General features: G+C 53.9%; 1 protein-coding gene across 17 annotated transcripts in view; it reads right to left on the reverse strand.

Annotated features, from left to right (window-relative positions):
• Positions 1 to 3,368: 3,368 nt before the first annotated feature.
• HM13 (histocompatibility minor 13) overlaps positions 3,369 to 24,784 on the reverse strand; it is a 49,107-nt gene continuing 27,691 nt past the window's right edge. For 5 of the 17 annotated variants that reach the window (XM_032351067.1, XM_032351070.1, XM_032351069.1 and 2 more), the window contains 6 exons: positions 21,771 to 21,807; positions 19,832 to 19,934; positions 14,696 to 14,781; positions 12,853 to 12,999; positions 12,066 to 12,242; positions 11,489 to 11,947 (listed from right to left, as the gene is read on the reverse strand). In XM_032351067.1, coding sequence (XP_032206958.1) covers positions 11,845 to 11,947; positions 12,066 to 12,242; positions 12,853 to 12,999; positions 14,696 to 14,781; positions 19,832 to 19,934; positions 21,771 to 21,807 — 653 coding nt within the window. In that variant the 3' untranslated portion in view covers positions 11,489 to 11,844. The other 12 variants (XM_032351073.1, XM_032351076.1, XM_032351075.1 and 9 more) reach the window with 10 other exon arrangements.

Below are 24,784 nucleotides of genomic sequence, written 5' to 3' on the forward strand. Positions count from 1 at the left end.
CCCTGGATTCATGACCTGATCCCAGGACCCTGGAATCATGACCTGAGCCAAGCCACTGAGCCACCCAGGCGCCCCACTACTTACATTTTAAAAAGAAAAAAAAATTTTTTTTTAATTCAAAGAAGGGCGCCTGGGTGGCTCAGTCGGTTGAGCGGTTAAATGTCTGCCTTCTGTTCAAGTCATGATCCTGGGGTTCTGGGGTTGAGTGAGCCACATATCAGGCTCCCTGCTCAGGGGGGACTCGGCTTGTCTCTCTCCCTCTGCCTCTTGCCTCGCTTGTGTGGTCTCTCTCTCAAACAAATGAATAAAATCTTAAAAAAAAAAATAATGAATTAATTAAAAGACAAAAAAGAAAAGAGAAGAAACAAGATCATACACCTGTTTTGAGTTTGCTTATATCTCACTTTGAGACTGATCACCGTCTTTGCCTCTGAAGAGGATAAGTGAGATGTCCACACTCTCAAAATATTATGCTGTAGGAGCGCCTGGGTGGCTCAGTGGGTTAAAGCCTCTGCCTTTGGCTCAGGTCATGGTCCCAGGGTCCTGGGATCGAGCCCTGCATCGGGCTCTCTGCTCAGCAGGGAGCCTGCTTCCTCCTCTCTCTGCCTGCCTCTCTGCCTACTTGTGATCTCTGTCTGTCAAATAAATAAATAAAATCTTAAAAAAAAAATCATGCTGTGAGCATGTATTATGTATTCAAAAATGAAATGAAAATGTAAAGGGGAGAGGTCTAGACCAAAACAAGATGAAGGGGGAGGGCTGTATCCCAGGAGGGACTGTGTGGTTTGGAGACCCCGGTGGACGCTGAGTCTGAGAACTGCACCTGAGAATCAGAACCATCTGGAAGTGGGACCCAGAAGGGGGTGGCCCTTGGAGGTAGTGAATGCCAGCCCTCCCCCGGCCCCCGCCAGGCAAGGGGCTCAGAGTCAAGGGTCTCTCTAGAATTTCCTTTCCTTTTTTTTTTTTTCCCCTTTAACAGCTTTATTGAGTTACAATTCACATATCATACAATGCACCCCTTTGAAGTGTACAACTCAGTGGTTCTCAGTCCATCCTGGACCTGTACAACCTTCATGACAATTAACTGTAGGACATTTTCATCAAAATGTTCTAAAGGAAGAGAAGTCCTGCTCGTTTTAGCAGTCATGCTCCATTTGCCCAACCTCTCAGCCCCTGGCCACTAACTTAGTATCTACTTTCTGCCTCTAGATTTGCCTATTCTGGATACTTCATATGAGCAGGGGCCTCAGACTGAAGGCGGGCCTTCCCTTTTCATTGTATGTACTTCTGTATGATCTGCTTTTTCATAACAAGCTATTTTTTTTGTATAAAATCTGATTAAAATGATAACAATCATTGTAGAGAGTTTGGAAATATAGATCAGCTCTAAACAAAATTAAAATCATTCTTAATCCTATCCCTGCCCCCATGAATGCCGAGGAAACCTCTGAATATTCAAATGTGTGTCAGGGGTGCTGGGTTTGGGCAAGCTGCAGGAAGGCAATTTCTGCACCAGAGAGCAGCAGGGATGGTGGGGGCAGAATCTAGTGATTTCCAAGGCTCCGTTTATTTATTATTTATTTATTTGAATAGATAATGCCTTTATTTATTTGTTTATTTACTTATTTAGATCAGCTCTTCCCCCAGTGTGGGCTTGAACTCAGGATCCTGAGACCAAAAGTGGCATGCTTGAGGGACTGAGCCAGCCAGGCGCCCCCAAGACTCCATTTAAAGAGGCAGTGAGGGGGCGCCTGGGTGGCTCAGTGGGTTAAAGCCTCTGCCTTCCGCTCAAGTCATGATCCCAGGGTCTAGGCATGGAGCCCCGCATCAGAGTAAGCAGTGGGGAGACAGTTTGAAACCAGGCAGGGCCCAGGGCCTGGCACGCACGAGATGCTCAGCAGAGTGTAAGAGATGAGGAAGCCGACTCCACTACCCAGAGAACCCAGAGAATAAAGACGGGTGCTTTGATTCTCAGTTACCTCCCCCGCTCAGTCCTCCGTTATTAGGCCCCTACTGTGTGCCAGGCTGTCTGGCCAAGTCCTGGGGAGATAGAGATGAGTAACAGGTAGGCCTTCTTCCCTTCCTAGCTCCTTTAAGGACTTTCTGTGACCTTTTCCAGGGTCATTATCTCACTCAGTAATTGTGATGGTGATAATGATGGTGGTACAGATCTAATATGGTTAAGACTTCAGGCTCTGGGGTGAGGCAGAACTGGATTCCAGTGGAGACTCTGTTGCTCCGAGGGACGGTGGTGCATGGGGCACTCTGTCCATCTTCCCCGGGCCTCTGCGTCCTCTCCTGCAAATGGGATCCTAGAGGCCACACTCCAAAGGGCTGTGGTGGGGACACACTGTGACAAGGATGCAGTGATGACTGACAGTTTGTCATCTGGCAGGCTCATTGCTGCCCACAGCCCATGCTTCCCGGAGCCTGACGCTTAGCGCCATTCCCCAGGGAATCATTCCAGCCACACCGGGACCCAAGTACCATCGCCTCCATTTTGCAGATGAGGAAACTGAGAGCTTAGACTGCTGTAGGGGGGAGCAGTTGAAGACATGGGTGCCCTCTCCATCTGACTCCCAGGACCGGGGGCAAATGGGGCTGGGGGCTGGGAGGAAGGGGCTCTTCTCCACCCTCTCCCTCCCTTCCCTGGGAAAGTCCAACAGGTGGCAGGCCAAGGCACTGGGGGCCATTGTGCGGGGGGCCTGGGAGGGTCGGAAGGCCCAGTGTGTGTCTGGGGGAAGATGGATGCCTTCATTACCATGTGAATCCTGGGAAACCGCGCTGAGGCTGGGTGGTGGGTGGGCGTGGGCCCCAGGGCGGGGGGCTTGGCGTTCTCAGGCCTGGACCACACAGCAGCTGGGAAGGGGGGGGTCCCCGTGGAATCCTAAGGGGCCCATTAAAAAAACCTAGATAATGGGATTTCCCCTCTTGTTTAATTTCTTATTTTAGGACATCTCCATCCTGTGGGTCTTGAGAGAGACACAGACTGAAAACAAAAAGATTTTTTTCAAGGACAAACCCCCCCCTCCAACTTTTCCCCCTCTCAGTTGATAGTGTGCACATTTGGGCCTGAACAGTTTAAGTCAGTTTAAGTCAGAGCCTTGCTCTGCTTGGGATCAGCTGCTCTGTGGGGGCATTTTCCTGGCTGTTCCTTGAATGGCTCTTTCATTCTTGTAAAATCTGTCCTAGGTAAACCCAGGGGGATTAGCCAAGAATCGGTGAGCAAATTGGGAAAAGCAGGTTTTAAGCTTAGAGACAAAGATATCATCAATTTGACAGGAGCAGAAAGGCCGGAGCCAGCGCTTGGAGGGGAGGCAGGTGGTGGGGAGAGTAGGAGTGATCAGAAGGACAACGATGTCCAGTGACAACGTATCCGTGTCTCACGGATGAGAGAACCGAGGCTTCAGAGTGACCTGTGCAGAGGGGAGCAGGGACCAGAGAATGAGACCTGGAACATGGATTTACACACAGAAGGGCAGAAGGAAGGTTGTAGAAGCTCCTCAGGGCTGAGCCTTTCCAAAAACCTTTTCACAAGCCCAGAGGCTCTCCCAGTCACACAGGATCCTGCTCTCTCTCTCACACGCACACACACCAGTGCAGGCATTTGCTAACAAATGTTCTCACAGACACACACTCTTTTTTCCTTTTCTTTTCTTTAAAGATTTTATGTATTTATTTGAGGAAGAGCGAATGAGAGACACCGCAAGCAGGGGGAACGGCAGACAGAGGGAGATGCAGACTCCCAGGGCAGGGCTCCGTCCCATGACCCTGGGATCATGACCTGAGAGGAAGGTAGACCCCTAACTGACTGAGCTACCCACGTGCCCAGGCACACACTTAAAATACACAATACACGTCCACGCAACCAGGCAGGGAAACGTCCACAACACCATCCACAGAAGACCTCAGCACCCTCACGCTTCTGCACACTTGTGCAGACCTGGACACACAGGGATTCTCCCAAGAATATATTCATTCTCTCTCCGCGTGCGCTCGCGCGCGCACACACACACACACACACACTCACACACACACTTCCAGAGAAGCGCGGAGGATCCCTCCTGCAGAAAGGACTGGTGGGGGAGAGGCTGGACTCCGGCCCCAACTGCCCCAACTCCACACTTTGGCAGCTGGCTTCCCAGCCTTAGCTCTGGGGGTTTCTCTACTTCCCGCCCCCCATGTATGATGCGAGGGTCCCATACACCTCCACCTCTCCCCCATTCCAGGGCCCTCACTGGACCCTGGGGGAGCCGGAGAAACGGTGGGCACCCAGCTCTTAGCAGCAAGGGTGGGCACCTTGCCTGCGAGGGACAGGAACGCGGAGGCCTTGTCTGCAGAGCCAAGGTGCTCGTTCTTCTCTGGGTCCTTCCCCACCCCAACCCCCACCCGCTGGGCAGGGCTGTTTCCCGGAGGGTGCAGGGCCTGGCTCCTCAACTCTCCCAACTCCGGGGCGGACAGGGCACAGAGGGGAGGGAGGAAGGGCTCACCGCGGAGCCCAGCGGGCCTCATCCGCCTCGCGGGGGTCTGTCTTCACATGCAGATAGCCTGTTTGTCTCACCTGGTCCACCTTTAAATAACAAAAAAGGTTGGAAGCAGTCGGGGTATTAGATGAGAGGCCCACTGACCAAAATGGGAAGGGGAAAGTCGTTAACAGTGGAAACAAACTAGATGTCAAAATAGATGCGCAGTAGATACAATTTGCGTTACAAAAAAGACATAATAAGCATCAGAAAAAAAAAAACCAACAACACTGAAATCTATGTTGAAGTGTCAACAGCGATGATCTCTGGGTGGCAGGAATATACTGCTTTATTTTCCCTTTAAAAAAAAATATATATTGTAATTTTATCCAAGGCATGGAAATAAGCTTCTGGATAATAAAAGGTTTTTGTAAATGATTATTTAATGACAGAAAAAAAAACAATTATAAGGGGTGGTGGCCACATGTGAGCCCAGAGCTTGGGCACGCCGTTGGATCGCTGTCTGTGCAGGTCCCTTTTATCCCTTCGGTCCTGTCTGTAAAATGGAGACTTGCCACGTGGAGGGTGAGGTGAGGTTTAAGAATCTAACTCATGTAAAATGGTTGGCACACAGTAAGTGCTCAATAAAGGTAGCTCCTTTTTTTTTTTTTTTTTTTTTTTAGAATTTTATTGATTTATTTGAGAGAGCAAGAGCACGAGAGGGAACAGGTGGGCAGAGGGAGAAGGAGAAGTAGACTCCCCGCTGAGCAGGGAGCCTGACACGGGGGTCAATCCCAGGACCGCAGGAACAGGACCTGAGTGGAAGCAGAAACACTTAACCAACTGAGCCACCAGGCACCCCAAGTAGCTGCTCCTTTTCTTCTCCCAGTGCAGGTTTCTCTTTACATTGCCCAGTAGGGATTAGACACCTCCTGGGTGCCTGTAGGGAAGGGTGTGCTCCAGGCCCCTAGGCTAACTGCAAGCGCAGGCTCACACACTCCCCCGAAGTGTGGAGCATCAGCTACATGCCAAGCACATGCAAACAGGAGCCAGGCCTTTGGCCCAGAGCCTCTTGGTAGGAGGTGCTGATACCATCTCCGCTCTCCACCCTGCTCAGCACTCTGGTCCTGAGCCCCTTCAACTCAAAGATGCTGGAAATCTAGGCTTTTTTTTTTTTTTTTAAAGATTTTATTTATTTATTTGACACACAGAGAGAGATCACAAGCAGGCAGAGAGAGGAGGAAGCAGGCTCCCCACTGAGCAAAGAGCCCAATGTGGGGGCTAGATTCCAGGACCCTGAGATCATGACCTGAGCTGAAGGCAGAGGCTTTAACCCACTGAGCCACGCAAGCACCCCTAGGCTTTTTTTTAAGATTCTATTTATTTATCATTTGAGAGAGAGAGAGGGAGAGAGAGAAGGGGAGAGAGAGAGAGAGAGAGTGAGAGAGATTGGGAGAATGAGTGGGAGGAGGGGCAGAGGGAGAAGCTGACTCCCAGTGGAGCAGGGAGCCTGGGCCTCCATCCCAGGACCCTGGGATCATGACCTGAGCTGAAGACAGACGCTTAACCAACTGAGCCACCCAGGCGCCTGGAAACCTAGGATTTTCCTAGCATTTCATTGAGGCCCAGGATTGCTTCACGGGTCTTAGGACATTTTTAAGGTTGAGAGTGGTGTGGGTTGAATACCCTTCAGGGGAAAGGACATTGATAAGGGGAGTTGGGACACCTGGGTTTGTGGCTCTGCCATGCTGTGGAGGGACATGTGGATGGGTGTGGGTCCATCGTTGGCTGGCTTTGAGTTCCCAGTCTCTCTTTTCCATTCATGTCCATGGCCCTTGTCCTTTTATCACTCAGAGCATCATCATCTGGGGCCTGCAGCCCCACTCCTGGCTTCCTGACCTCCATTTCTAAAGCTCAGAAAGGACTATGTCACTCTGCTTAGAATCCTTCCTTGGCTCCCCACTGCCTCCCCACTGCTTAGCCTGGCTACGCTCCTTGGCCTGGCCTATTGGACTTGCTCACCTTTTCATCTTTCTCTCGCTTCTTCTCACTCTGCTGGCCTTTCCCCTCTACTCAGCCTGGGATCACTCCTGTAAGCTGTGATCCCTCCTCTCTGTATTTAATTTGGAGTCCAACAAACTGCCATTCAAATTGCATCTTTGCCATTTCCTAGTCCTTTGTGATCCTGCGCAGCTTCAGACCTTCTCTGATTTTTAGATGCTTCCTTTGTCACATGGAAGTAATAGTTAATATTTCATTCTGCTAGGGCTGGATTTCTTTTTATTCTCAGTTATATCTGTATTGTTTCAATTGTATTTGTTTTTGAAAACTATGTTCACCTGGCTCAAAATTTAAAAAAATACAAAACATACAGGGGCGCCTGTGTGGCTCAGTCCGTTAAGTTTCTGCCTTCAGCTCAGGTCATGATCCCAGGATCCTGGGATCCATGGAACCTTTCATTAAGCTCCCTGCTCACTGGGGAGCCAGCTTCTGTCTCTCCCACTCCCCCTGCTTATGTTCTCTCTGACAAATAAGTAAATAAAATCTTAAAAGAAAATAGAAAATATACAAAAGACTACATATACAAGGGAAATTTCCTCCCAAATTGCCCTCACATTTACCTGAATAGTATCTCTTTTTACACATCTGGTGGATACTTCCATAGATACCATCTATTGAGGACCTGGACCTGCTATGTGAGCTTCCCATGATTATCTCACTTAATCCTCATAGCCACGCACCAGGCATACGGGGAAACAGGCTCAGAGACAAGAAGACACTAGCTTGCAGCTATACGACTGGAGAGCGGCAGACCCAAGATAACGTGTGTTCGTTTATGAAGTGCCTGCTATGAGTTAGGTCCCTGGGATTGTTCCATACTTGGGACTTTCAACGAATACTGAGTGCCCTCATGTTTTGGTCACTGGGCCAGGCCCTAGGTTACAACAGTAGGGAGGACAGCTCAGCTCTCCCAGAGCTGGTATTCCAGTGGAAAAAGCTCCTCCTGGTCACCCCATTTCCCGGGTAAGGAAACCAAGGAACAGAAGAGCAAGAAACTGCTTACAGTCACAGGGCGGTAAGAGAAGAAGAGGTAGGAGGGGCTACGGGATGCTTCCATAAGTTAGGCATGTGAATTTTTTTTTTAAGATTTTATTTATTTGACAGACGGAAATCACAAGTAGGCAGAGAGGCAGGCAGAGAGAGTGAAGGAAGCAGGCTCCCTGCTGAGCAGAGAGCCCCATGCGGGGCTGGATCTTACTACCCTGGGATCACGACCTGAGCTGAAGGCAGAGGCTTTAACCCACTGGCGCCCCGGCATGTAACTCTTGATTTGGGCTCAGGTCATGCTCTCAGGGTCCTGGGATGGAGCTCCATATGGGCTTCCTGCCCACCGGGGGAGTCTGCTAGTCTCCTTCTCCCTCTTCCCCTCCCCCTGCTCACTCTCTCTAAAACAAGTAATTGTCTTAAAAAAAAAAAGAAGAAGAAAAGAGCTAGGATAAACAGACCCGTCTCACTGGTGGGGAAACTGGGGGACACAGAAGGGGAGGACCTTGGCCAAGGGAACCCAGCTAGCGGTGGCGGATCCGGGAGTCAGGGCTCTCACGGTTAGACGGCCCCTCCCCTCAGGGGGCGGTCCCAGGGCGGACCCCGCCCCCGGCGCTCGCGGCCGCGTCCCTGGCAGGCCCAGCGGCCGTTTCCTGCCTGCGTCGCTGGGCGGGCGGCCGGCCCATCTGGCGGCCCCCACGGGGCGGCGCGGGGAGGAGGCCCAGACTCGCTGGAGCCAGGCGCCGGCCCGCGCCCCCCGCCCGCCGGGGGAGCCCAGGTGTGGCCGCGGCGGGGGTGGGGGTGGTGCCTTCCTTCCCGCTCGGCCCTTCCTGACGCACCCGGGCAGGATGCAGCCTCCGCCTCCCAAGACCCGGCCTGGAGTCGCTGAGGGAATCCCAGCGGTGGGAAAGCCTGACGGGTCTGAGCAGCCCCCGGGATCCACTCGTTTTGAGACTTTTGGGGAGGGTGGGGGGGGGGAGTGCTCAGTCTTCCCATTTGTGCAAGGACGCATGAGTTCTGACCTCCTGGATCTCGCAAGCTTTCGCCTTGCCTCTCGGGTACCCCAGACAAAACTGGGGAAACCGGAGGCACCACTCCCGTCTCAAGTGTTGACTTGACATTTTTCACGTGTTCAGCCACTTTTCTTTTCTTTTTAAAAAATTTAAAGGTTATTTATTTGGCAGAGAGAGAGAGCTCTCAAGTAGGCAGAGAGAGAGGGGGAAGCAGGCAGAGAGGGAGGGGGAAGCAGGCTCCCTGCCGAGCAAAGAGCCTGATGCGGGGCTCGATCCCAGGACCCTGAGATCATGACCTGAGTTGAAGGCAGAGGCTTAATCCACTGAGCCACCCAGGAGTCCCTGTTCAGCCATTTCAAGTCTGTTTCAGCCTTGACATTGTGTTCGCTGCTGTGCCCAGCTTCTTGACCAGTGCCCAACTCATTCCTGGTGTTTAGGCCTGAAAGGGTATCTCGAGGCTTTACCCCCAGAAGTTGGAGCCGCGCTGGGAGGCTCCCATTTCACAGCTGAGGAAACAGGACAGAGTGGGCAGGCCCCTCCAGTCAGCGTGGCAAGCCAGCCCTGCTCCGCCAAGACGCTGACCCTCTTCTCCAGCGCTGCTCCCAAGAAAGGGAACCCGGAATCCAGCAGCCTGATTTATGTCAAACAGCACCTGTAGTGAACATCATGGTCTTGGAAGCCAGGCATCCTGGGTTCAAATCCCCCCTGGGTACTTAATTCTCTCTGCTGCAGTTTACTTTATCTGTAAAAATGATGGTACTACCTTATGGGGTTGTTGTAACGACTATATATTTCAAAAATATGTAACATATTGCTAGAAACATGTTAAGTACAAATAAAATTGTATTAGGGCTCTCAGCAGGGCTGGTCTTCCCCCTTGGAGTCCCTTTCCACCTCCTGTGGCCAGGGGAGATTGAGGCCAGAGGGGAACACCTAACAAATCAGGGACAGGACTTGGGGATTTTGGAGCAGTTTCCCAAGAATCCACTCCCACCCTGGGGTGAGGCTGGCACTAGGCCCATCCAGAACCCTACCCAGCCACCCACCCCCACCTCTCCAGCGTGCAGGCTCAATCCATGCCCGGCCTGGTGCCATTTTTCCATGGGACTCTGGCGGTGGCGGTTCACATCTGGAGTCTAGACTCGGAGGCTCTGCGGGCCGGGCCTACCGCCCGGGCTGGGCCACCGCTGCCCGCTGTTTGCTCAGCTGAAGCTGGTTAATTGGAATTAGAGTGGCCTCTGCGGTGCCGGCTGGCCGGGCGGGCCTTGGATGGCCGCTGCCGAGGTCTGTGGAACATCTGGCCAGGCCGGGCCGGTCATTAGGTGGCAGGCGCCCGGCGCCACTGCCACCTCAGCCTCCGCCGGGGGCCGGCGGTGACTCAATAAGGCCTTTGTAGGCCCTGGGCCGCAGAGCCAACCATGCTGTGTGCCTGGGCTGCCTGCCCCATCTGTTGCCCTCAGAGGGGCCTTGTTCCAGGACCACACGGCCTCCCCTCCAGAGGTGGCAGGGGTCGGCAGGGATCCGAGAAGCCCCTGAAAGGGACCCCCTGGCTGGGAGAAACCTTTGAGATCTCCTAGATCTCCTTTCTGTCTCTATAGGCCCAGAGAAGTGGGGCAGCTATCTCAAAGGTGTCCAGAACACTAGCCAGGGACTCGGGCCTAGGGTCCTAGAGGGGAGCTGCACAGTCCTTAGGAATTTGGGAATTCAACATGGACTGCTTGAGGTCAAGTGCACATCTGTGGTAATCTACCTCAATGGTCTCATCTGCACAGTGGGGCTCATACTAGTGCCTGGAGCCCAAGACTGAAATGAGGTGAAATCTTCGAGTGAGGTGCTTGGGAACAATTTAATACAAGGATACTTCCCATTCTCTGCTCATACCTGTCTTTTGGCCACCTCCGAACTGTCTGGAAACCAGTTATTTTCAGCCTTTGAACCTGAAGCTTGGGCATGAGCGAGCCCTGGGTTGGGAGCTGGAGGTCCGAGTCCTGGGCTGGTGGTCACCCCTTCCACCTGTTTTCTCCACCCAGTGACCCCACAGCAGGCAGGTAGATAAGGGCTGGGCCCACCCCTTGCCTGGTCCACTGGGGATTCTTGCAGGCCATGGCTCCTTGCTGTCTTCAGCAAACTTTCACTGGGCCCCATTCCTTCCCATTCCAGCCTCTCAGGGGCCCTGGCCCTGTGCTGTGACTGGCCTCAGTGTGCGGAGGGGGTGGCTTCTAGCATCAGCATCCTTCTGGCCTTGCATAGTCATTTTGGGAAGAATGCTGGGAATGAACAGAATAGGAATGATGGGGCCGTGATCTCCAGGGCGATCTAGAATCCATGTGCTCTCCAGCTGAAGCCATAAAGACCTGGCTCCTGCCAGCCTGGGAATAAAATCTAAATTCTTCCCTGGGATCCATGAGGCCCTGCCCATTTCTCTAGCTTTGCAGATACTGGTCCTCTTGCTGAATCGGGTCAGCTTTTTGGTACCCTCCCTTGTTGTCTCACCAGGGTAGGTGGGCCATACATGGAGCACCTAACAGCCTCACTGCACCCAAGTGTTGTGAAGAATGTGAAGAAAACTAAACGGGGGGGTGGGTGGGGGTGGTGGTGGTGGTGGTGGTTATGAAGGAGGGCTCGCGGGCCCCCTCTGCTGGCAGGAGGCATCCCTGGCGTGCTGAGCTAGCTAGGCACTAGGCAGGCATCCATGAAGATGGAAGGACCTGGAGGTCAGGGTCTCTCCCTGAGGTTGTGAGTTCCTAGTTCCCAGGAAGGGGCTTCCAGACAAGTTTCTGAGTGGCGGGTGAGCGCTAGTAAAGGCAAGATGCTGGATGCAGAGAATCCCTCCAGGAGCACAGTGGCCTATCTGAGCAATGAGATGACATTTTTTTTTTAAGTGGGCTCCACACTGGGCATGGAGCTCAAGCCCCAACCATAGGGCTTGAACTCACAACCCCGAGATCAAGAGTTGGACACTTAACCGAATGAGCTACCCAGGGGATCCTGGGATGAATTTTTAATGTAAGGCAAAGTCAGTCCACAATACAAAAATCTAAAAATCAGACCCACTTTTCCCGCCTGGCATCTGGGAGGGTGGGGGAGTTGGGGCTTCTTTTGCCTGCAGGGGATGAGAAGGGGCAGAGGAAGGCCAGAGAAGGGGGATGAGGGAACCAGGCCATGGGAGTCCCTGCAGGAGGGATCCTGTTGCCCCCGCCCCTCTGCTGGAGCTGCCCAGCCTCCCGCACCCTCGGCCTCCGGCGCCCTCTGCCCGTGCAGGCCTGTACTGGCCTGCCTCCGCCTGCCTGGCCTGGCCCTCAGAGGGTCAGGCCCCAGCTGTATCATTTCTCCTTCTTCTCCAGCCCCTTCGATGCCGAAGCCTCTGTTCCCTCTTTGGATCCCTCTGTCACTGATGCTGCATCCTTAGGATTTGACTCCTCATAACTGACCAAAAAAACAAAACAATAAGAACAACATCTTTAGAGGAGGGGGAGAGCAGAACTTCCAGGCCCCACCTCGCCACCATCCCAGGAAAATCCCTGGGCACACAAGGAACACCAGCCTGGCATTCACGGCCCAGCATCTTCCAGGCTTGGCCCCGGCCCCACCGTATGCCCTTCTCAGACAGGTTGCTCTCCTTTTTCTGTGCCTGGTGGTGCCAAGAGGTAGTGGAGGGCAGCGGCAGATGGAGGAGAGGTTGGGCTTGGGTGGATTAACTTTAAGCTTCTTGGACCTTCCACTGGAGAGAGTAGGGAAAAAAATGGGGCAGCCAGGATGAGGCTATGGGAGGGGGGGCTGCTTCCCAGGGTGCGTGGCAGGTGTCAAACAACTCAGCCCCAGGACGCAGGCAGGCAGGGGGCTGCTCTTCCGGGAAGTGGCAAGGTGCCACTCTCGAAGGTTGCCACCCTGGCTCAGGTCTTGCTATGGGCCCCATTTATTGAGCAACTGAGTTCACGCCAAGGACAGTACCTGTATCTCTTCCCCAGGTCAACCCCAGGAGGCAGGAATGTGCCCACTTAGATGAACAGAGAGAGGTTCTGGAAGAGGAAAGTGACCTGCCCAGGGTTTCTTATAGAGGCCAACAATAAGAGCATCTATTCCTGAATGGTGAGGGCCGTTGCTCTCTGCTCTCTCACATGAAGCCCACACCACTGGCGAGGACAATGAGGTGCTAGAGCCCAGCTCCGGCCCCGAGGCTGGGTATGGTGACTGCCTGGTGACAGTGGAGGACTTGCTGCCTACCCCTGGCAATGCTCCCGGCCCCATCCACTGGAGCTGGGGTGTCTGCCCTACCTTGGGCCCCGGGGCAGTGGGGGGAAGCGGGCAGGTGGGCACCTGCCGGGCATTACATGGCGCTGGGATTCTGCGGGCGCCGGCGGCGAGGGCCAGCTAGCTTCTGCTGCATGGAGTCGGCCAGGCTGGCGGGGGAGCCCGAGACTGTGGGGAAGTGGGTGAGCCTCGGGGTGTGAGGCAGGATTTCCGCCGAGGACTCGTAGCTGTGTGAGACAGAGAGACAGAAAAAAAGAGATGGAGAGGAAAAGACTAGGGGGGGAAGGGAAGGGGACAGAGACTTCTCTTGGAAGGAGCAGGGAACAGAGCTGTCTTATTTTTATCTTCCTCTGCATTTTCAGACTCAGTGCGAAAGCAGCTGTTCTTACTAGGTGTATAAAAAAAAGATGCACCCATACAAAGGGACACCATGCAGCTGTGCAAAAGAGCAAGGATGTTCGAGATGTGCAGGTGCTGCTGCAGAAACACTTCAGAGACCTGCTGTTTGTGTGAAAAATCCAGATGCAGGACACTCCAAGGGTGCATCCATCCATGCAGGAACGCGCATGCGTGCTGTGGTGTCTGTGAGACAGTGCTCTGGGGTGGCTGTGGCACGAGGGGGTTTTCCCTCTCCTGGCCATGAAATTTTGAGCCATGTGAGTGTGTGAACTAAGTGAATTAAAGAAAAAGAGCATCTCTCAAGGGTGAAGTAAAACAAAAGATAAGGTGGAGAATTAGGAAGAGAGCTGGAGAAAGAGAGAGACAACCCGCTCTTTCACCTTAACCCGAGAACCTCCTGGGGGCAGGGTGCCCATGTGGCAGAACAGTTACGGAAAGCAAGCACTGAGCAGGTACCCGCGCTCTGGGAGTTTAGAGCTTGATCCTATGTGGACACAACAGGACTGGGACTGATGGGGGGATGGTGATGGCAAGGCAGGGATGTGGCTGAGAATGGACGAGCCAGAGGGTGAGGGTAGGTGCTGAGCTCAGGGATCAGACCCCATCCGTCCCCATATCTGCCCCCAAGTTCACCCCCCAGCCTGGCCTCAGTGTCCACAGGGCTTTGCCAGCCAGGAGATATGGGCAGGCAGCTTGGGAGCCTGGGGCTTCTAGGCAAGAGAGGGAGGGCAGAGGCAGGTACGGAGGAGGGGTGAGTCACAGGTTCCCTTGCAGGCAGCCAGGTGCACAGATGGCCCTGGCAGGCACTCGAGGGACAACCTGGAGGCCAGGCAGGTGGAGCTGGGCGGAAGGCCCCCGAGTGGGCAGCTTCAATTGCAGTTGGCAGCTATTTCTGGGTCCCTGGCAGGCGGGGTCAGTGGTGCTGGGGAGCAGACACCTGTTGGAGTCACGCAGGCCGTGGGCTATGGGTGGGGCTGTGCACAGGGTGTGGCAGAAGTGCATATGGCCACGGGGAAGGGGTATGAGTGCAAGTGAGACACTCGCTGAGACAGAGCTATGGATGAGAGCCACTGAGGCGGCTCAACAGGGATTGACACCTGATTTCCAATCTGGGGCACCTCCTACCACACTAGGATCCTCCCTATTACTCACATGGGAAAGCTGAGGCTGGGAAAGGGAAAGACTTGCCTGAAGTCACATGGTGTCACAGGCAGGCTGGGAACCTGGGGCTTCTGACAGTGGGGCAGCCTGGGGCGGGAGGGAACTACACCAGCCAGTCCCTTCTGAAGACCCAGCAGGCATCTGGATGTGGGGGCTGCCCTCCCCTGGCTCCCAGCCCCGCAGAAAGGTTCCCACTGGTGCCACAGGCCAGGCACCCACGTGCTGGCAGAAAGGACAAGGGGTGGGGCCGGTGGCAGGAACAATGTTCCCCTGGAGACGTGTACAAGCAGCCCCGGCAGGCTCCATGAATTGCTTGCGAGTGCACCTGTGCCATGCAGGTGTCTGCCCCCCGCCCTGCCTTACCTGAACATCTCCGTCACTTCCCCCTTCGCCAGTGCCACCAGGACAGGAAAGCCAATGCAGGCGGGGACCAGGTACAAGAGGGCAGGCTGTGAGAGAACAGAGCTGGTGACCAACTGCTGGGTGGCACACCTGCTCAGGGCCATGACCATCAATCCAACCTTCTCCGGGGAATGACTGCTTAGGTTCCTAGAGCTAGTCAGTGGGTGCCTGGGCCTACACCTGGAGCTCCTGACCGCCTGAGCAGAGCTGCTCGTTCCTGGGAGGGAATGCAAGGAACCCAGGAAAGTCAAGCATGCAGGGCTTTAAAGGTACCCAGGCGTCTGGCTGGCAGTATCTTAATGTCCTGGGACATCAGGTTCAGTCAAGCAACCTCCTAAGTCCACCTACTCCCAGGGATTCTGCTTCCCTCATCTGGGGGTGGAAGTTTGCTCCAGGAGATGCTGTCAGATGCCGTTACAGTAAGACAACCTAGGCAGTCCGGCTCTGGAGCCTGTGCGGAGAATCCTGGTGAAGCTGGGTTTAGAGGACAGGACGGAGAGCCTGTGGTGTATACTCGCTTGAGCTCAGCCTCCTGAGGAACATTTCAGTCCATCTCCACATCCCCTATGACCACCCTCCTTGTTCACACGAGGAAGGCTGATGCTTTGGGAGGATAGGGGACAGTACAGACCTCAGATATCTAAATGGTCAACGGGGGACTGGACCTCAGGCATACTGGATTCTAAAGCTATTCCTTTCCCTGTAGCCCCTGAAAGCTGAACATTACTTTTCAACCCTCTGTGACCTCTAGTGCTCCCAGTGGCCTAAAGTCCCCCGTGAGATGTGACCCTGCTTCCTTCTCCAATATTACTTGATTGGCTCTACTCTGGTGAAAATGACCTTTTAAAAAAAAAAAAAAAAGGTTATTTATTTATTTATTTGACACAGAGAGATAGCACAAATAGGCAGAGCGGCAGGCAGAGGGATAAGGAGAAGCAGGCTCTCCACCAATCAGGAAGCCTGATATGGGGCTCGATCCCAGAACCCTGGGATCATGGCCTGAGCTGAAGGCAGATACTTAACCAACTGAGCCACCCAGGCACCTCACAATGACCATGTTTTGGTCCTTCTTGTCACCTCTAGCCACAGGACCTCTGCACATGCAGTTTCTGCTGCTTGTGACACCCTTCCCACTTCTGCCTAGACTCTTCCTCCTTCAGGCTTCTGCTTCCCTCCTACTTTCGTGGGGAAGCCCTCCCTGGCAGGGAGCCAGGCCCTCTTGTTGCCTACCCTCCAGGCCCCTTGCCATTCCCTGCAGCATTCTCTGGCAGTCCAGAGTGGGACATCGCTCTGCCATTACAGACGTCAGTCTCTCTGCTGCTAGGCTGTCACCTTCATGAGGGCAGAGTCCCCGACTGTCTTGGTCACTGCTCTATTCCTGGCGTTCAGAAGAGGGCCTGGTAAGTACTAAGCAAATGGCTTCTTCATGGGTGCTCACAAAGTTAAGAGGGTGTTCTGGAGATGACTGGGGTAAGGGTGAGGAGACCCCACTCCTAAGGCAAGTGAGGTCAGAGAACAGGGCTCTAGAGCCCACCAAGCCTGACCTTCAGACCATTTCTTGGCACCTGCTATGTGTGGCCTGTGAGCCACACTATTTCATACGTACTACCCTTGGAGCTAAAAACATAATCTGAGGCTTAGATAGGGATAAGGACTTGTCCAAGGTCACATGAGGTATGTAAAAGTGGCAGAGCTTCTCCCACTGTATCGGGGATTTGCTATGAGTTAGGCTTCGCGTAGGTCAGGTTTTAGGCCTTTTGGATGGCAACAGAATGACAATGACAAAAGTCTACATCAAAGTATGTGAGAGGCAGCCAAAGGAGTACTCAGATGGAGATTTATAACATAACTCAGGTGCATTTATTAGAAAATAAGACTTGAAATAATTTTAGATTTCAAGTTAAGAAGCCAAAAAAAGAGGGGCACATGGGTGGCTCAGTCAGTTAAGCTTCAACCTTTGGTTCACACTCTGGATCCAAGGGTCCTGGGATCAAGCCCTGCATCAGGCTCCCTGCTCAGTGGGGAGCCTGCTTCTCCCTCTGTGTGTGGTCTCTCATCTCCCTCTCTCAAATAAACAAAATCTTAAAAAAAAAAAAAAAAAGGGAAAGGAAAAAAAAAAAAGCCAGAAAAAGAATAAGACACCAAAAAGCAGAAAGAAAATAATGATGGTAAAAGCCCAAATGGGGCGCCTGGGTGGCTCAGTTGGTTAAGTGACTGCCTTCGGCTCAGGTCATGATCCCAGGATCCTGGGATCAAGCCCCACACCAGGCTCCTTGCTCAGCAGGGAGACTGCTTCTCCCTCTGCCACTCCGCCTGCTTATGTTCCCTCTACCACTGTCTCTGTCAAATAAATAAATAAAATCTTAAAAAGAAAAAAAAAGCCCAAATGGATGGAACAGAAAATAAAGCAAATATAAACTTATCAATATTTAATTTCTCAAAAGGCCTCCTCACACCCACTTTGCAGACAAGGAGACAGAGGATCAGAAGAGGGAACTCCTCACACAGTTGGCCAGGATGTGGCTTTAATTAAGTACCTCTCCGTCTCTAAGTTTTCATCAAGGCCAGGCCAGGCAAAGTAGAGGGCTTCCATGGGAGGCGGGGTAGGGGAGAGGTGGTATAAGTTTAGCTTCCCCGAGGCCCTGAGAGCCAGGAGCCACTGAAGGGCTGCTGTGGGAGGTGGTGAGGTTGCTATTCTCAAGGCACCAGGGGCCTGCTCCAAGGTCAGTGCTGAGCAGAGGCTGGGATGTACAGCTCCAGACAGCAACTGGGTGGTAGGGCTCTTGACATTCCACCCGGTGTCGGCTCTGCGGTGTGACCCCGACTAAACTGCTTCCCTCTCTGTACAATGAAGACACCCGATCATCTTGAAGGGCCTTTCTAGGTGGCTGCCAGACCCCTGGCTTGGAGTGGGATTTAAAAAAAAAGATTTATTTGAGAGAGAGAGAGAAAGAGAGTGCGTGCATGTGAGCACAAGCACATGGAGGGGCAGAAGGAGAGGGAGAAGTCTTAAGCAGACTCTACATTGAGCATGCAACCTGATGCCAAGGCTCGATCTCAGCACCCTAAGATCATGACCTGAGACGAAACCAAGAGTAGGACACTTAACTGACTGTGCCTCCCAGGCACCCCTGGAGTAGGTTTTTGATAGAGGCAACAAGGGCTGAAGACATGGGCAGTGGTGACTCCCACCTAGGGAATTGCTGGCACTGGGGCTGCATGTGTCTTAGAAAGGAAGAGGGTCCTCAAGAAACAGGTCCCCTTGTGTCCTGGATCTTCTTTCCAAGATTTCCAGGGAGATGCCGAGGTGGATGATGGGACAATGGCTAGGCTGCTGCTGGGGCGTAGCACAGGCCTGGGGCCAGGGTTAGGAGTCCAGGGCTCCAGCTGGGGGCCTAGCTCGACTTGCTGTGTGACCCAGGAAGTCTCGTCTTCTCTCTGGGCTACAACATGCCCACACAGAGGACCTCTCCAGCCAGGGTGGGAGTGCCCAATGGGGGCCGGAGGGGGGCGCGGGGGGCGGGGCGGGCCGGCTCAGAGTCTAACCAGGCAGAAGGCAAGGCTGCCACCTGGTGGCCACCGGGGGAATGGCGCTCAGATTGGAACAGATGGGGCTGGGAGCGGAGACTTCCCAGAGGCCTCTAAGCTAGTCCCCCCAAGCCATGTCCAATAACTCGGTGACCTCCTCGTTGAGTGTCACTCTTGGCTGACACAGCTCTCCAGGCTATTCGGAGTAGAAATGAATGAGAGGTGGTTTCTCACTGAGTCTTGGTTTCTCCACCTATAGGCTAGGGGGGACCCTGGACCTTGGACCTTCTGTAGAATGAGAGAATACTATCTACTTTGTAAGTATCACAGATACTATAGAGAGTAAGTGAGTTAATGAGCAAAAGAGTTTAGCATAGTGCCTGTCACACAGTAACTGCTCAACGAACAGCTACCGTGATGAATTCAAAGGAGGCTTCTCAGTGGCTGGTGGCCCTGGGAAGGGGGAGACCAGAGGGAGTGGAGGATGGAGGGGACAGTGCCAACAATGACAGCGAATACGACCTGGGCCAGGCAACATTCTGAGCACTCTCCTTATACTAACTCATTACCTCCTAAAAAAGCCCCAGGCTGGCTACTATTACTATCCCGATTTTTAAAAAAATTAATCACCGAGGGAAATCAAGTATAACTTCAGCAAGCTGCCCAGAGCCCTGCAGGGAACAGATGGAGGAATGTGGACTTCCTCCCACCTGTGTCCCTTCAGCCCTCATTCCACCCAGCCTTTCCCACCGCCAGGGGTCCAGAGCCTGGGTTTGGATGCCACGTGACACAGGTTTGGATCCTGGCTCTACCACGCGCTGGCCGTGTGGCACATAACCTTCATCCACTCATGAGGGCCCCCATGAAGAACTCGGCAGAGCCTGGCACATGGGACGTGCTCTGATTTCCAGTAGACGGTAATCCTGTCTGCTGGCTGTCCCCTCTCAGTCTTACCCTCTTCGGGCCACAATGACCACTCTCAGCCTTCATCCTGCTCTGATTCACTCTAGGGCCGCTCACTACCCAACGTGCTGGGAGGAGGGCGCAGAGGCTGGCCTGCGTGGGGAACCAGAGGAGAGGACCCCTGACACCTCATCACTCATCTGGTAAGGTAGGCACTGGACCAGAACACCCAACATCCACCCCAATACTGTTACGTCTGCCCCACTACAGAGGTGCAGAAGCCAGAGCCCCTCTTTCCTAGACTCCTTGCGGTGGGGGCCACAGGACACTGATCTGGCCCGTGAGATGAGAGCAGCAATCTGCCAGGAGGGTTCTGGAAGGTTCTGTCTTCCTGATGAAGGCAACAAGCATGGCTGGTATTTGTGCTCCTCCCCCTTGCCACTCACATGCCTGTGCTACCTGGAGCAGCTATTGGCATCCTGCAATGGCCGCAGGTGAAAGGCCAAGGGTCACAGACATGCCCCCGCTGACACTGCTGGGGAGCACCTACCCCTGGACTGCTTGTGCATGTCACAACAAACAAGCCCTACATACGGAAGTCCCTGCTAGCCACAGTGGGAGCACTCACCACGCATCCCCCCCGGCACGCAGTACAGCCCCACTCACCTGGGCATGCTTGAAGATGTGCATGATGAAGATGGTGAGGCCCAGGCCGAAGATGTAGGCTGCAAAGCTGGTGTAGAAGTAGGTGTGAGTGTTCTTCTTTAAGCTTCAGGAAGGTGTGGGGAGAAAGAGGAGGAGGGTTAGTTGCAGGCATGGGAGGAGCGCCATCTCTTCGGAAGGGGGAGCTGGGGAAGACCCTGGAGGTGTGCGATGGCTGAAAGGCTGGCACTGGGCATGCATCCCGGGACTGTCCCAGCTATAGGTCTTTGGACAAGTCACTTTCCTTCCTTAGGCCTCCATTTATTCATCTGCAAAATGGGAAAACCGTGATCCATCTGCTCAGTGACTGTGAATATCAAGGGCCATAACCTAAAACAGTGGCTTTAAGACCTTAGCTACCATACAAATCACCTAGAGAGCTTACAAAAAACCCCCCAAAACAAAAAATTCCAGGTCCAATTCCCTGGGGAGTCTGACTGATTAAGTCTGGGGCAAAGTCCAGGAATCTGCATTTTGAGAAGCCACCCCGGTGAAGCTACGAGTCACACTTTGGGCGACACTGATGCAGAAGCTGCACCGCTGACTTCTTCCTTTCCAGAGCAGTGGCCATAACAGATCAGGGAACCTGTCGCACATGCTAAGTAGCTGCTGACCACGTGGATAAAGTACCAGGGGCTTCCGGGAGGCGAGCCATCTGAGAGGACTGAATCGCACTGCCGTTACCGGACTCCCCTTCACGACCTCAGCTCTGTGACCTCTGCGTGTCCCCGGCACCCAGCACAATCCCCTTGCCACCCCCCCACCTCGACCCCAGCTACTGCTGAGCCCGGAGTTGCGGGCACACTGGGGGTTCTGCTGTCGTGGAGTCTGGGTGAAACCGACCACTGTGGGCATGTGGCACAGATTCCAGAACCAGCTTGGAAAGGCTGGCCAATCCTGCCCATCCAGGCTAGGAATGAGGTTCTGCTTCTGAGGGTGCTGGCAGCCAAACATAACTTTGTGTCACTAGTCAGTGGCCCAGGGACGCTTGTGGGTTCTCTTTGCATCACTTCTGCACAGCCAGAAGTACAGCTGGCTGGCACAGACGTGCCTCTATTTACTGACTGGCCAGGTCCCTCCCAAAGGCCGTGGATGTAAGCAGAGGCAAGTTTCACAGACAAACCCGATTTCAGAGACACTGGTAAAGTTTCTTGTTACCACTGTCAACACTATTACTGCTTTTGCAATTATAAGGCACAAGGAGATTAAGAATAAAGTTCACAAACCACCTTGAAATTCGGTGCACATATTGAGAACCTTCCACTGGGAAGACCGCGCCACCTACTGGGGGCACCCCCAACTGCATTAACAGTGGAACCTTTCCTGTTGGAAATGGTGACTGGAGTTGGCCCCTTCCCGCTCCTTGCTTAGATTCCACAATGGACTCCAAAAATCTGAGTGAGGGGAGCACGCAGGGAGCAGCCAGAGAAGCTGGGACACAGTGACCTGAGCTGGGCTGATAATGCATGATGACGACTGGACTGCAGCTGGGTCTCCCTGTGGCCCTGTGCTCAGCGCTCCCTCCAGGTTTTCCTGGTAATGCCAAGGTCTGAGCTCTTGTTTACCACAAAAGTTAAGAATGAGAAACCTTAGCCCAGAAAGGTCAGATCACTTGCCAAGGTCACGCAGTGAGAAAGCACTATGAGTACCACTAGGACCTTCTGGGTTTAAATCCATTGGGAGTGTGATCCTTTTTTTCTTTTTGGCCACACGGTCTTTGAACACTCAGTACGTCAAAGTGCAGATAAATCAGAATTGCACCGGCCACTGCAGCGGCGGAAGGTCTGATCAGAGGTCACCTCTTCTAGGCTCCTGAAAGCCACCAAAGATCCCCTGGGGTACCCTGCCCAGGGAAGACCCCCCACTCATGGAGCTTGAGAGCTAGAGTTTCCAAGTAGCTTACCTGATGTCAAACCGTAGCAGCAAGGCAATGAAGATCCCTGCGGGCAGAGAGCCAGGGTTAGTGGCAGGGAAGCCAGTACCTTGGGAAGGCCTGGGGATGGAGTCTCCCGCCTGGGATGGGGAGGAGGGGGAGGAGTGGGGTAGTGAACGAACACTCGACCTGGTGTTCCCAGTCATGGAGCAGTCCCTGGGGCCAACACTGCCGACCGCCAGCAGAAATCCTGTCTCTCTACCATCAGGCCTCCTCAGAACAATAAGAAGGTCCCAGGAGTTAGCTTTGGTCTGGGACTACACTGACCCCATAGCACCCTACTGTGTCACACTGGGCCCATCTACCCAAATGTTTATGGAGACCTTCTAAGTACCAGGCCCTGTAGACAACAGGAAGCAAAATCAATGTACCCACAGAACTCAACCAACGTGACAGGAGGTGGACATGGCGATCAAACAGGAACAAAATTCACTCGGAGATCCTAACTGTGAAAGAGTGCTTTCTATGTCATGGGTAGGTATATCTGGGGATATGCCAGGCGAGGGGTCATGGGTGGAAGAGGAAGAAGGGCTTCTTTAAGGAAGTGAGGCTTGCCAGGGAGAGGGAACAGCACATGCAAAGGTCCTGAGGGAAGAGGGGTTAGGGTGTGGCATGGGCCAAGGAGCCAGGAAGGCTGCGGCCCGGAGCAGGAGATGCAGGGGATGGACCAGCGAAGTGGGGCTGTGGGGCACAAGGAGGAACTGGGTCTCTTCCCTGAGTGAGGGAACACATGGAAGAATTCCGAGCAGGGGAACAACCTAAACAGATTCTGGGAACAGACCTCGTGGCAACTTTTAGTTGGAGGGCAGAGGAGGAGAGGCTCTGCGGGAGGGCGGGGGAGAATGACTCACTCTGCCCACCCACTGCACCCCTACTGGCACTTCCAACCCCAGCCAAGACACCCCAAAAGCCCAAGACTCTACAAGACACAGCCAGCCGGGCCAGCCTCTGTATGCTACTCACATACGACGACCATCTGTGTCTGTCTCCCTGCTGGTCTCAGGGCTCAGACAGGGCAAGGGCTGAGCTGATCAGAAGCACTGACTAGCAGCATAGGACTTACTTTATTTTATTATTTATTTATTTTGAAAGATTCTATCCTTAAGCAAGCTCTACCCGATGTGGAGCTCGAACCTACAACCATGAGATCAGGAGTTGCACGCTCCACCGAGCCAGCCAGGCGCCTCAGCAGATGACTGATGTTCAATCGGGAAGTGAGGGAGTCTCCCTAGAGACCTGGGGACTGTGTGTGAGGAGGAAGTGGGTGGCTGGAGAGGGGACAAATGCCACCTTTCTGGAAACAAAGCTGGGGACTCAGCATCCCCCCGGCGGACGAATTCTACAACTGTTCTCCAACTCAGAGCCTTTACCGCCTGTCAGGCACCTGGTCCTCACAGCAGTGCTCTGCAGCAGCCAATGCTTTGAGGGATGTCACTGGGGCGCTGCGAGGGTGCAGTTGACTTTCAGCTACTGAAATCACCAGAAGACTTAGATACGTAGGTACACGCAGGGGTGTCCTGTGCACACCCCAAGTCCAGAACCATGACCACCCAGGATATTGGGGAAGCTGTGGGGGTGCCTGGCGCAGCCCACGCCCTGCACAGCAAGCTGGCTGCTTTCCAGGACTCAACTTCTTCTGCCCGATGGAGCTGCGCCCCCGCCCCCCCGCCCCGGCCTCACAGCCCTGTGAGTTATGGAGAGTTTGGGGTTCAAGACCATCCCCCTCACATGCCCAGGAACTCGAGCAAGTCTTTTTGAGTCTCAGTTAGCTCATCTGTAAAATTGAAATACCTTTATCTCACTGGGCCTCAAGGACCAGCAAATCAACAATGTAGGAGAAGCAGCTGGCCCGGGGGCAGGTGCCCAGCAGATGCCCGAGAGCCACAGTGGCTGGGGCGATCACCTGTCTACTGCTGCCATTGCTGTTACAGGCCATTTCTGACAGAGGAGGCTTTTTCTGCAGATGGGTGACCTGGGGTGGGGGCTTGCTAGTGCATGAAACTATGAAAGTCCCTTTACTTCCAGGCCTCAGTTTCCTTGCTGTAAAGAGATCACCTCTCCTTCACGGCCACACAACACCAAAGTGTCGCAAGGGAAGTGGCTGTGCCACCATCCCAGAATATTAGAACTGCCATCGTTTCTTAGAGTGAAACATAGGTTGGATTTTCATTTGCTCTGCACTTTCTTCTTTTAAGCAAGCACCAGGGGTGCTTCTCGTCCTTGGACTCTGAGCCTCTGGACGACAGGAACAAGTGTGCCCTTCGGATACCTGCCACCAGGCCCAGATCTGCAGAGACACACATCAGCCATGGCAGCGGCTCGCAGAGCAGCAGCTCGGCTTTGCCCCAAGGCTTTGGGATGGTCGCTGAGGCTGCCCCAGGGTCAGGCCATGCTGCGGGGCCCCAGGGCTGTGTGCCCGGAGCCCAGGTGCACAGATGAGCACCCACATGTGGACGGCTCTGTGATCTGCTCCCGTGAACAAGCCCTTTGCCGAGAGGACAGGAGTGCCCGCTCATGGTGCCCCGCGTCCGTGCACGCAGGCACGCTGTCCCTGGGACCGGGGGAGGAGGACCCTGGGGACGGTGGCAGTCCCAGTGGATAGGTCCTACTGGGAAACACTGGCAAGGGGCAGGCACGTGCGTGAAGGCTCATGAGATGTGCTTCTCACAGGATATACTTCAGTCTGTCACAGACACTTCTTTTAGCTGTTCTGCAGTAAGGACTATTCATTCAGTCAGACCAGAAGCTCTGTGAGGACGGTCTTGCTCACTGCTGTCCTCCCGCAACCCCGCCACCCACGCCCCCGTCCCAGCTGCCCGGCTCAGCACCTGGCATGTGACTGGTGCTCGACCATGGGCTGACACGGGGCTGGGTGTCTGCAATCTCCGTCCCTTCCCCACTCCCAGTGGTGATGCTGCATCGCAGTCCTCCTCCCCCCCCGCCCCCAGGTCCCTCCAGCACTCGCACCGGGGCCCCCACCCCGG

The sequence above is a fragment of the Mustela erminea genome, chromosome 7, assembly GCF_009829155.1.
Source record: "Mustela erminea isolate mMusErm1 chromosome 7, mMusErm1.Pri, whole genome shotgun sequence".
In the NCBI taxonomy this organism is placed as follows: domain Eukaryota; kingdom Metazoa; phylum Chordata; class Mammalia; order Carnivora; family Mustelidae; genus Mustela; species Mustela erminea.